The following is an 11,464-nucleotide window of genomic DNA, read 5'->3' on the forward strand; positions in this document are numbered from 1 at the left end:
CTTGTCTTTGTAAATATGACTTCCAATAAAAATAAATAAATCTTTTTAAAAAGCTGGTCTAGGGCCCGGTGTGGCAGCCTAGCAGCTAAAGTCCTCACCTTGAACGTGCTGAGATTCCATATGGGTGCCGGTTTTAATCCCAGTAGCTCCACTTCCCATCCAGCTCCCTGCTTGTGGCCTGGGAAAGCAGTCAAGGACCGTCCAAAGCCTTTGGACTCTGCACCTGCGTGGGAGACATGGAGGAAGTTCCTGGCTCCTGGCTTTGGATTGGCGCAGCACCAGCCATTGTGGTCACTTGGGAAGTGAATCATCGGATGGAAGATCTTCCTCTCTGTCTTTCCTCCTTTCTGTATATCTGACTTTGTAATAAAATAAATAAATCTTTAAAAAAAAAGAAAGAAAAAAAGCGGGTGTATATTTATTTACTTATTTTTGCTTTCTGGGTTTTGTTGTTTTTAACTCCAGCAGCTCAGTACCCGGGAACAGGTATTTCATCGAGGGTGATGATGATGAAGAGGTGAGAGAAGCGGAAACTGAAGGCAGCATGGGGAGGCTGTAAGTGTTGGAACATGTGGACTTGGCTGTTGGGTCTGCTGGATTTTCCAGGAAGGGCTAAGCCAGGATATGACCCAAGTGGGTGGAGGAGGGGAATACATCGTCTCCAGTGCCCAGAATAGCTCCTGGTAACCTGAGGCAGGGGACTTAGGGATTGAGCTGGGGTCACGTGCCTGGCATGGGGGTGGAGGAGAACATGGCCAGCCGGGTCCTCAGGGCAGCTGGAAGGAAGAACAAATGCTGGGAGAGCCTCTGTTCATGTTACTCCAGGCACAGAAAAAGGATTTCCCTGTAAAGAAAGAAGATATGATGTGGATCATGCTGACACGGGAAGGGCGAGACCCACAGGGATGGGGGAGGGACTGCAGAGCCCTCTGATGCCACAGCCCTGACCTCTGAATTGACATGAGGGTAACTGGAAGCACATGCTTGCCTTGGATTGTATTTTTTTTTTTAATATTTATTTTATTCATTCAAAAGACAAAGTGAAAAAAAAAAGGCAAAGTGACAGGGAGAGAGAGAAACAATCCCCCACCTGTTGGTTTACCATCCAGAAGACTGCAGTGGCTGGGGCTGAAACAGGCTGAAGCCAGGAGCCCGGAACTCCATCTGGGCCTTCCAAGTGAATCACAGGGGCCCAAGCAAGTAGGCTGACTTAGGTCTTCTGTGGGTTTGTTAGCAGGAAGCTGGACAGGAAATGGAGCAACTGGGATCCAGACAAGGCACTTTTTTTTTAAGATTTATTTTTTTTAATTGGAAATTCAGATCAGATTTACAGAGAGAAGGAGAGACAGAAAGATCTCCTATCCGGGCCCGGCAGCGTGGCCTAGTGGCTAAAGTCCTCGCCTTGAAAGCCCTGGGATCCCATATGGGCGCCAGGTTCCCGGCTTCGGATCGGCACACATCGGCCTGTTGCAGCTCACTTGGGGAGTGAATCATCGGATGGAAGATCTTTCTGTCTCTCCTCCTCTCTGTATATCTGACTTTGTAATAAAAATAAATCTTAAAAAAAAAAAAATCTCCTACCCACTGGTTCACTCCACAAGTGGCTACAATAGCTGGAGCTGAGCTAATTCAAAGCCTCTTCCAGGTCTCCCACATGGTTTGGGTCTCAAGGCATTGAAACATTCTCTACTGCTTTTTTTTTTTAAAGATTTATTTATTTTTATTACAAAGTCAGATATACAGAGAAGAGGAAAGACAGAGAGGAAGATCTTCCATCCGATGATTCACTTCCCAAGTGAGCTGCAACGATCGGTGCCCGCCGATCCGAAGCTGGGAACCAGGAACCTCTTCTGGGTCTCCCATGTGGGTGCAGTGTCCCAGGGCTTTGAGCCATCCTTGACTGCTTTCCCAGGTCATAAGCTGGATGGGAAGTGGGGCCACTGGGACTAGAACCAGCGACCATATGGGATCCCGGTGCGATCAAGGCGAGGACTTTAGCTGCTAGTCCAAGCCGCCGGGCCCCTCTCTACTGCTTTCTAAGGCATAAATCGGAAGCTGGATGGGAAACCGGTACATATGTGGTATCCTGGTGTTTGCAAGGTGAGGATTTAGCCAACTGAGCTCTCGTGCTGGGCCCTAAACAGGAGCTCTTATGGGATACTGCTAGATAGCAGCTTACATGCTGTGCCATAATGCCAGCCCTACCCTTCTTCGAACAAATATGTTTGTTGCAGTGTTGTTAACTGACTGGAAGGTGGAAACTTAGAAGCAGTAGCATCACTTCTTGAGGAGTTTATTACTTGACAGCAGAGCACACATAGAGAACACAAGGCACATGCTAGTTTATCTGACATTACCTTTCAGAGTCATGTTGAAGGATGGGTTAAGCCAAAAGGGTCTTCCTCTATCATATCCAGATGTGAGAATACAACACAGTATGAATCTCTACTTCCAGATCAATGGTGGACTCCCAATGAAACTATTAACTATATCTTGACAATAGGATGCTGGACTCTTTGCCATTGTCCATGCCCAAAATGATGGACATATGACTACTTATGAACTATACTATAGCAATAATATGGGGGAACTAACTGGTAGAGGAAGGGAACTTGGGGAGAGGGTAAAGGAAATCCCAGGGTCTATGGAACTGTATCATAAAATGATAATAATAATGTTAAAATTCTAATAATTTTAAAAAATTTAAAAAAACTATTGCTGCAGGAAAAGTTAAAAAAAAAAAACACAATGTGAGTAGAAAAACAGGGGTCTTCCTGGAACAGGCATGTTTTAAGTTAGTACATGAATGAAATGACATGGAGAATGGCAGGGACATGGTAGGACACATTCCAAGTACAGGGAATAATCTAGAAAAGGTTTAAATGGCAGTAATCAGCTAATGTGATTAGCAGCAGGCAAATTGGCATGGCAGGCCTATAGGACCTTGGGGAGCTTGTAGCAGTTAATTCAGTTAAGGCAGAGTGTGGATGAGGCCAACATTCAGCCAGGTATCCCGGTTAATTCTTTCATCACACCAGGCAGCCATTCTCAGTCAGCTGGGATGGGTGCAGGCAAACAAGAGTGAAGCTGGGAAGAGTAAATCTGTCCCAGGTTGTAGGCCCATTTGAGGTGACTTCTGATTGCTGCATTTGTGCTGAGATGCCGTATGGGGGTAGTGTGTGTGTGTGTGTGGCCGTAACAAGCTCTCCTGGAGTACAGAAAGGAGGAGATCCTAGAAGAGAAAAGAAAGTGAGATTATTTTGCAACTTGGGGTGTCATGTCTTCCATCCAGTAGATATAGAGGCTAAAAGAAAAGGAAACAAAACATATTATTTACATCAATGATTATTTATGAGGAATGTGCATTACAGTACAATGGGTTGAGTGACCACTTGGGACGAGTGTATCACTTCCAATCCCAGCTACTCCACTCCTTTTTTTTTAAATTAAAAGATGTATTTATTTTTATTGGGAAGGCAGATTTACAGAGAAAGAGAATCAGAGAGAAGGATTTTCCATCTGCCGATTCACTCCCCCAGACAACTTCAGTGGCTAGGGCTGTGCCAGATCGGAAGCCAATAGCCAGGGAGCCTCTTCTGTTTTCCGATGTGGGTGCAGGGTCCCAAGGATTTGGATCATCTTCTGCTGTTTCACCAGGCTGTAAGCAGGAGCTGGATTGTAAATGGAGCAACCGGGACATGAAACACTACCCAGATGGAATGCTGGCACTTGCCTGCTAGATTAGCCCGTTGAGCCATCAAGCCAGCTCCCTCCATTTATCTGAAAGGCAGCATCCCAGAGAGAGGACAGAGAGAGAAATCTTCCCATCTGTTGGCTCATTCCTCTAATAGCTACAATGGTGAAGGCTATGCCAGGTCAAAACCCAAGAGCCAGGAGCTTTTGCCAAGTCTCCCACATGGGTGCAGGGCAGGGACCTAAGTACTTGGGCTATCTTTTTTTTTTTTCTTTCCCAGGTGCACTAGCAGGGAGATGGATCAGTAAGCAGAACTCAAACCTGTACCCATATGGATGATGATGTTCCAGGCTGTGGCACAACCTGCTATGCCAAGGCAGAATGACAAGCTTCCATTGACTGGTTCACTCCCCAGTTGGTCCTATTGGCTGGGGCTGGACCAGACCGAAGCCAGAAGTGAAACTTCATCTCGGCCTCTCACATGAGTGCAGGGGCTCAAGCCCTCACATCATCTTACGTAGCTTCCCCACGTGTATTAGCAGGGAGATGGATCCAAAGCCAAATGGACTTGAACCAGTGTCACATGGATTGCAGTCATCACAGGTAGTGGGTTAACCTGTTGTGCACAATGCTAGCCCCTCCACTTCTTTTTTGAAATTAACTATCTGAAAGGTAGAGTGACAGTCAAGGCGGTGTAGTGTGTATGTATCTTCCATCCGTCATTTCAGTCCCCAAAAGGCTGTCAACAGCCAGGGTTGAGCCATGCTAAAGTCAAGAGCCTAGAACTCCATTGGGTCTCTCATGTGGGTTGCAGGGACCTAAGTAGTTGGGCCATCTAGGCAGGATTAGAAATAGAACAGCCTGAACTTGAACTCCAATATAGAATGTCAGTGTCACAGCCTACAGTTTAACACACTTCCCCATAATGTCAGCCTCCCAGCTATTCCACTTCTACTTCAGTGCCCTGCTAATACTATTGGGAGGCAGCGGATGATAAACTCAAGTATAGGTGTACTTGGTACAGTCCTGGCTTTGTGGGCATTTGGGGAGTGAACCAGTTGATGAAGAATCTCCTCTCTGTCACTCTGCCATTTCAACTAAATAAATAAATCCTTAAAAAAATTATTGAGACCTAGTACTATTAAGTGTTATGGAGACAAACTGTTTTAAGAAAAGTTGTCTCGGGCCCGGCGGCGTGGCCTAGCGGCTAAAGTCCTCGCCTTGAAAGCCCTGGGATCCCATATGGGCGCCGGTTCTAATCCCGGCAGCTCCACTTCCCATCCAGCTCCCTGCTTGTGGCCTGGGAAAGCAGTTGAGGATGGCCCAATGCATTGGGACACTGCACCCATGTGGGAGACCCGGAGGAGGTTCCAGGTTCCAGGCTTCGGGTCGGCGCGCACCGGCCCGTTGCGGCTCACTTGGGGAGTGAAGCATCGGATGGAGGATCTTCCTCTCTGTCTCTCCTCCTCTGTGTATATCTGGCTGTAATAAAATGAATAAATCTTAAAAAAAAAAAAGAAAAGAAAAGTTGTCTCTCATCTACTAGTTCATTTTCCAAAGGCCCAAAAGGGGCAACTCAGTGCAGTTTTTCTACGTGGGTAGCAGGGCCCTAACTACCTGAACCATCACTGTGGCCTGGGTGACCTTCCTGTGGCTACATTCCTCTTCCCTTTCACCAGGGCCTGCATTAGCAGGAGGCTGAACCAGGAATCACTTAGTCATGATACTTAGAAATGAGACATAGGTATCTTAAACGGCTAAGCTAAATACCTACCACTCTGGCAGAGCATATATTTTGTATATATACTTATATATTTTGTAAGATTTAGTTAATTGAGAGACAGACAGCTATCAATATTCCATCTGTCAGTTCGTTTATTCCTCAGATGCACAACTGAGGAGTTGAGGCTGGGCCAGGCTGAAGTCAGCGGCCAAAAATCCATCTGGGTCTCCCACACGGGTGGCAGAAACTGAAGCATTTGATCCCTCACCTGCTGCTTCCCAGGTGCTCTAACAGGGAACTGGAGCAGCAGCAGAGTAGCCAGGCCTCCAACTAGAGCTCCAATACAGGATGATGCAGAAAGGGGTAGCTTAACCCACTCTACAACACATGTCCCAGAACACTTTTCAAAAAAAAAAATATGTATGGGCCCGGCGGCTTGGCCTAGCGGCTAAATCCTCGCCTTGAATGCCCTGGGATCCCATATGGGCGCCGGTTCTAATCCCTGCAGCTCCACTTCCCATCCAGCTCCCTGCTTGTGGCCTGGGAAAGCAGTTGAGGACGGCCCAAGGCTTTGGGACCCCACACCTGCGTGGGAGACCCGGAAGAGGTTCCTGGTTCCCGACATCGGATCGGCGCGCACCGGCCGTTGCGGCTCACTTGGGGAGTGAATCATCGGATGGAAGATCTTCCTCTCTGTCTTTCCTCCTCTCTGTATATCCGGCTTTCCAATAAAAATGAATAAATTCCTTTAAAAAAATATTTATTTGAAAGGCAGAGTTACACAGAGAAGGAAAGACAGGAGGAAAGAAATCTTTCATCTGCTGGTACACTCCCCAAATGGCCACAATGCCCAGGCTGTGCCAGGCCAATGCCAAGAGCCAGGTCTCCCACCCACATTGGTGTCAGGGGAAGAAATGTTCATACGGGATATGGGCATTGCAGGTGGCAGCATAACCTACCCTGGTTTTATTTATTTTTTTAAATGAGCTTTTTAAAAAAAAGATTTATTTATTTTAATTTGAAAATCAGATTTTCAGAGAGAAGGACAGAGAAAGATTTTCAATCTACTGGTTCACTCTCCAAGTGGCTGCAGCTGAGCTGATCCAAAGCCAGGAGACAGGAGCTTCTTCTAGTTCTTTACACGGGTGCAGGAGCCCAATGCATTGGGCCATCCTCTTCTGCTTTCCCAGGCCACAATCAGGGAGCTAAATGGGAAGTGGAGCAGCTGGGATATGAACTGGCACATGCAAGGTGAGGAATTACCTACTAGGCTGTTATGCTGGGCCCTCTATATGTGTTTTAATGGTCACCCAGACCTGGGTTCCATCTTGACCACTTAGCTGTGTGAAGTTTCTGCATATGTCAGGATAAAACAAACAAAAACCTTCCTAACATTAAATGTAAGCCAGCATGTGTTCAAAAGATCATTGCGGTAACTTGAAATCCACTTAAGATGGTCTCAAAGTCTAAGCCAATCTCTGGCCAGCAGAAGTTCCACAAATAATGCCAACCTCAAGGCAGGGAAAGACAGAGAACTTCTACCTCTGGGCAGGACACCTTGTGAGCAGCCACTAAAACTCAGTCTTTCTCCCCGTCCCTCCCCGTCCTCACCGCACCCAGCACTTCTCAGGCAAAATCCTGCCCAAAGTGAGAGTCAAAGCAAAGATTTTAAAAGTAGAGGATCCTGCTCGCACTACCACAGCCAAAACAAAACGTCTCCCAACAAGCAGAGAACTTCGAAGTGTACACCAGGCAGAATTTGATAACCGGCTCCTCCAAGCGAGGGGCGGCGTCCAGCGGATCCAGAGATAGCCGCGGCGAACACGCCCATGAGTCGTTTCTGCGCCTTACGCACCAGGTCCTGTGACCACCCCACTCGCCAAGCGGTTCCTTCTCCCCGGCGACCTCGCGCCCCTGAGCCATTTCTGCAAGCTTCTCTCGAACGCACACCCTGCCTGCGCCCTTTCTCGCCGCAGATGTGAAACTACATCTCCCAACAGCCAGCGTGGTCCCCTTGCTTCCTCCCTCCCCGGGGCCCTGAGCCATGGCAACGGCGTGACGTGGGGGGCACCAAGAGCCCCGGGAGCAGCGGTCGCGGTTTCAGTTGTAACCTACCCGGCCGCCGGGGCGGGAGCAGGGCGACCAGAGCCGCCGTCCCTGCGCCAAGGTGGGAGGCTCCCTGAGCCCGCCCGGCGGCCGTTTCCTGCTGCTCCTTCCTCGCCGGTGAGGAGGGGGAGGAGGTTCGCAAGCCAGCGTCGCAGTCGAGGCCCGGGGAGGGACACGAGCATGAACTTCGCGGGCGCGCGGCGACTCCCGGCCGGGACGCGCGCGGCGGCCCAGCGTTGCTGCGGCTTCTCGCTCCGCCCGGGCTCGTGCCCGGCCCCGGCTCCGCCCCTGGGCCCTAGACCGCCACGACCAATGAGGTGAGAGGGAGGCGCAGCCGTCTGCGCCGGAGGGAAAGGGGGTCGCCCAGCGCCGCCCCTCATTAACCCCGCACCCTAACCTCGACCCTAAAGTCCCGCGGCGCCCGCGTTCTTCCCTTTGGATGCCTGGCGGGCCGGAGGCCGGAAGCCAAATGGAGAGCTTTGGAGCCGGCTTTTTGCAGAGGCGGTCCCTCGGGGAGGGTGCCCTAATCATCTGTTGGCCCTTGGCGGGTGTACCGGGGGTAATCGGACCTGCTGGGGCCCCGAGGGCAGTTGGTGCCGCCCGAGCGCCTCTGCTGTCAGCGGTAGCGCAGCTTGGGTCAAAGGCAGCTGGGAGCTTCGCTCGTACCCGCTTTTTTCCCATCCCCACCCCGGGCACTGTCCTCAGACGCCCTCGACCTTTTGCTACTCGTGACTGCCTGGCTGGGGAGTTGCACGGGCTGCGGCAGGTGCTGGAGAAGGGAATGGGGGTGGGGCGGGTGAAAGACTTGTCTGGGTGACCTTCCTGTGGATGGATTCCTCTTCCCTTTCACTGGGAAAATGATAAAGCAGAGAGGGTAGGAAAAAAAAAAATCATGACGCGGCCTTGCCTTTTCTTCTTGGCCTTAGGTTTCTCATCTCTTGCAGCCTGCTCTGGCCCCGGACTGGCTCTGTCTTGGCGGCCGAGGCTGGTTTACCTCCAAGTCGTTCCTTCATGGGCTTTGCTGCCCCTTTCACCAACAAGCGAAAGGCTTACTCTGAGCGGAGGATCATGGGGTGAGCATCCTCCTCTGTCCAGAGTTCCTCCACCTTCTCTATCCCTCCACTCATCCCCATCCAACACCATGCCCATGCCAGAAAGTAAAGGTAGCAACAACAGACAAGATTCATCCTGCACCAAGTCCCTAGCCAGCTGTGTTTCTGATCCTGTATTCTCCCCCTTCTTGATGGCTGCTGTGCTAATGAATTAAGTACATGATGCCAAAGTTGGGACTATCAGAAACATATGCTAAGGCAATGTATCTTTTTTTTAAAGATTTAATTATTTTTATTACAAAGTTCGATATACAGAGAGGAGAGACAGAGGGGAAGATCTTGCATCCAATGATTCACTCCCCAAGTGACCGCAACGGCCGGCGCTGCGCCAATCCGAAGCCAGGAGCCAGGAACCTCTTCCAGGTCTCCCACCTGGGTGCAGGGTCCCAAAGCCTTGGGCCGTGCTCGACTGCTTTCCCAGGCCACAGGCAGGGAGCTGGATGGGAAGTGGAGCTGCGGGGACCAGAACCAGCACCCACATGGGATCCCGGGGCGTTCTAGGCAAGGACTTTAGCTGCTAGGCCAAGCCGCCGGGCCCTTTCTCAGTCATTGTTACATGGTAGCTACTGGGCATTTTACAGATCTTCCCATTGAATCCTTAAAGCAAAGCAGTGAATCAGCTTCACAGGTAAGAACACGGAGGACCAGGCATGAAGACTCAGTTGGCTAATCTTCCTGTTCTAAGTATTGGAATCTCAGATGGGCACCAGTTTGTGTCCTGGTTACTTTACTCCCCATCCAGCTCCCTGCTTGTGGCCTGGGAAGGCAGTGGAGGATGGCCCAAAGCCTGCACCCATGTGGGAGACCCACAAGATGCTACTGGCTCCTAATTGGCTCATCTCTGGCCATTTCAGCCATTTGGAGAGTGAACCAGTGGGTGGGAGATCTGTCTTTTCTGTAAATCTGTCTTTCCAATAAAAAATAAATCTTACAACATAAAGTAACATGATCTTGATGAGTCCTAAAGGGGCATTGCTGTGGGTGAAGATGTGGGATGGGGGTCTAGGGCAGGGAGGAACCTGACCTGGCTGGCAGTTTCTTGGCCTCTCTGATTCCCCTTCCCCTAGGTATTCAATGCAGGAGATGTTTGAGGTGGTGGCCAACGTGCAGGAGTACCGCGAGTTCGTGCCTTGGTGTAAGAAGTCTCTTGTGGTATCCAGCCGGAAGGGTCACCTGAAGGCCCAGTTGGAGGTTGGGTTTCCGCCTGTGGTAGAACGCTACACCTCTGCTGTGTCCATGGTCAAACCCCACATGGTCAAGGTGAGGGCAGGATGAGAAGTGGTTGCCAGTTCTCCGTATCCCCCCGCTGTTTCACACTTAAGGACAATTCTGGCCTATACCCCCAAGTGCCAAGTATTTACTGTGATGTTATTTAATTGTATTCTTCCAGGCTGTCTGTACTGATGGCAAGCTCTTCAACCACTTGGAGACTATTTGGAGATTCAGTCCTGGTATTCCTGCCTATCCCCGAACCTGCACTGTGGATTTTTCGGTGAGTCCCGTGACTGTGTCACATAGAAGTCAAGCCCAGGGCTGTGTGTTTGGTGTGCGCAGCTAGGGTGCTCGCTCATAGACAAGGGCTATCTTTTTTGTCTCATTAACACTTAGCATTTCCCAAGTCAGGGACCATTCCATAGGTCTGAGTTCCTATCAGGCTTGTTCTATGCTCAATGCTAACCAGCTCCTGGAGGGACGTAAAGAATTATGGGGAGTCCTTGGGAACTGGGAGGAAGTTGAGCTGAAGTTTCTTGTTTCTTACCGTCTCTTACACCTTCCCAGATTTCCTTTGAATTTCGTTCTCTGCTGCACTCCCAGCTGGCCACCATGTTTTTTGATGAGGTGGTCAAACAAAACGTTGCTGCCTTTGAACGCCGGGCAGCCACCAAGTTTGGTCCAGAGACAGCCATCCCCCGAGAACTGATGTTCCATGAGGTACACCAGACCTGAGGCACAGGACGGCTCGCTGGCCTCTCTTCTCCCCACACCCCCAGCTCTTATTTATTTGCTTTGGCTCCTGCTCCAAGGTGAAAGGAGTCTGGTCGTTCCTACTGCTCCTCCTCTCAACTCTCCAGAAATTGGGCTCTCGCTGGTTGGAAATCCTGGGATAGAAAAAGGTGGGGGCGTGAAACATGCCCAGGAGAAGGAGGGTCAGGCTGCTCCCAAGAGCCCTGCACGCCTGTGGCCATGTCACTGGAATCAGGACTGTGTGGTTTTGTCTCGGCCCTGTTGGGGCACTTTAGAGTCCAACTGGGGCATGAAAGCAATTTCTCTGAGGGCTGAATGAACTGAGGTTTTCCTCTGGCAGAGGGGTTGGGGGATGGGTAACTTTGGTCCTGCCTGAGGCTCACAGGACAAAAAGCCACCTGCCTCCAGCTGGGAATCCAGATGGCCTTGCCCACTTGTAAGGATCCCTCTGTGCTGCCTGCTGATAGACTAACAGACCAGGGGGCTGACTTAGCAACAGTGCCACAGGGCTGAGGAGAGAAAAGCACTGAACAGAGTTGTCTCTGTACCTTATTCTTCAACTTGGCCTGAGTTTTTATAACATTTCAATAAATTGTGACAGAGTGAGTTGGCCTTTATTTTTCTATTGTTTTTTTTGGGGGGGAGGCAACAATGTCATGATTTTTGTCCCTGGGGGAGTGAAGGAATAAGGTTCTTGGACATAGAGTCCCTGCTAACTATAGTAGCTAGCAGCACAAGCCACAAGCCAGGACCTTGTACCTACTCTTTGCCTATTTATAGATTTTTTTTTCCAGAAGGTTGGGGGGAGGCAGGAGCCTGGGGACAAATCATCTGGTCACAGACTTTCCGATAGAGGGGGATGCC

The 11,464-nt window shown here is 50.1% G+C and overlaps 1 protein-coding gene across 1 annotated transcript; it reads left to right on the forward strand.

Annotated features, from left to right (window-relative positions):
• The first annotated feature begins 7,627 nt into the window (after positions 1 to 7,627).
• On the forward strand, positions 7,628 to 11,206 carry COQ10A (coenzyme Q10A). Its single transcript, XM_004589665.3, has 5 exons — positions 7,628 to 7,840; positions 8,450 to 8,596; positions 9,703 to 9,895; positions 10,026 to 10,127; positions 10,415 to 11,206. Exons 1-5 carry the CDS (start codon positions 7,704 to 7,706, stop codon positions 10,580 to 10,582), a joined length of 747 nt encoding a protein of 248 aa, XP_004589722.1. The 5' UTR covers positions 7,628 to 7,703; the 3' UTR covers positions 10,583 to 11,206.
• Positions 11,207 to 11,464: the final 258 nt, after the last annotated feature.

Source organism: Ochotona princeps, chromosome 15 (genome assembly GCF_030435755.1).
Source record: "Ochotona princeps isolate mOchPri1 chromosome 15, mOchPri1.hap1, whole genome shotgun sequence".
Taxonomy (NCBI): Eukaryota; Metazoa; Chordata; class Mammalia; order Lagomorpha; family Ochotonidae; genus Ochotona; species Ochotona princeps.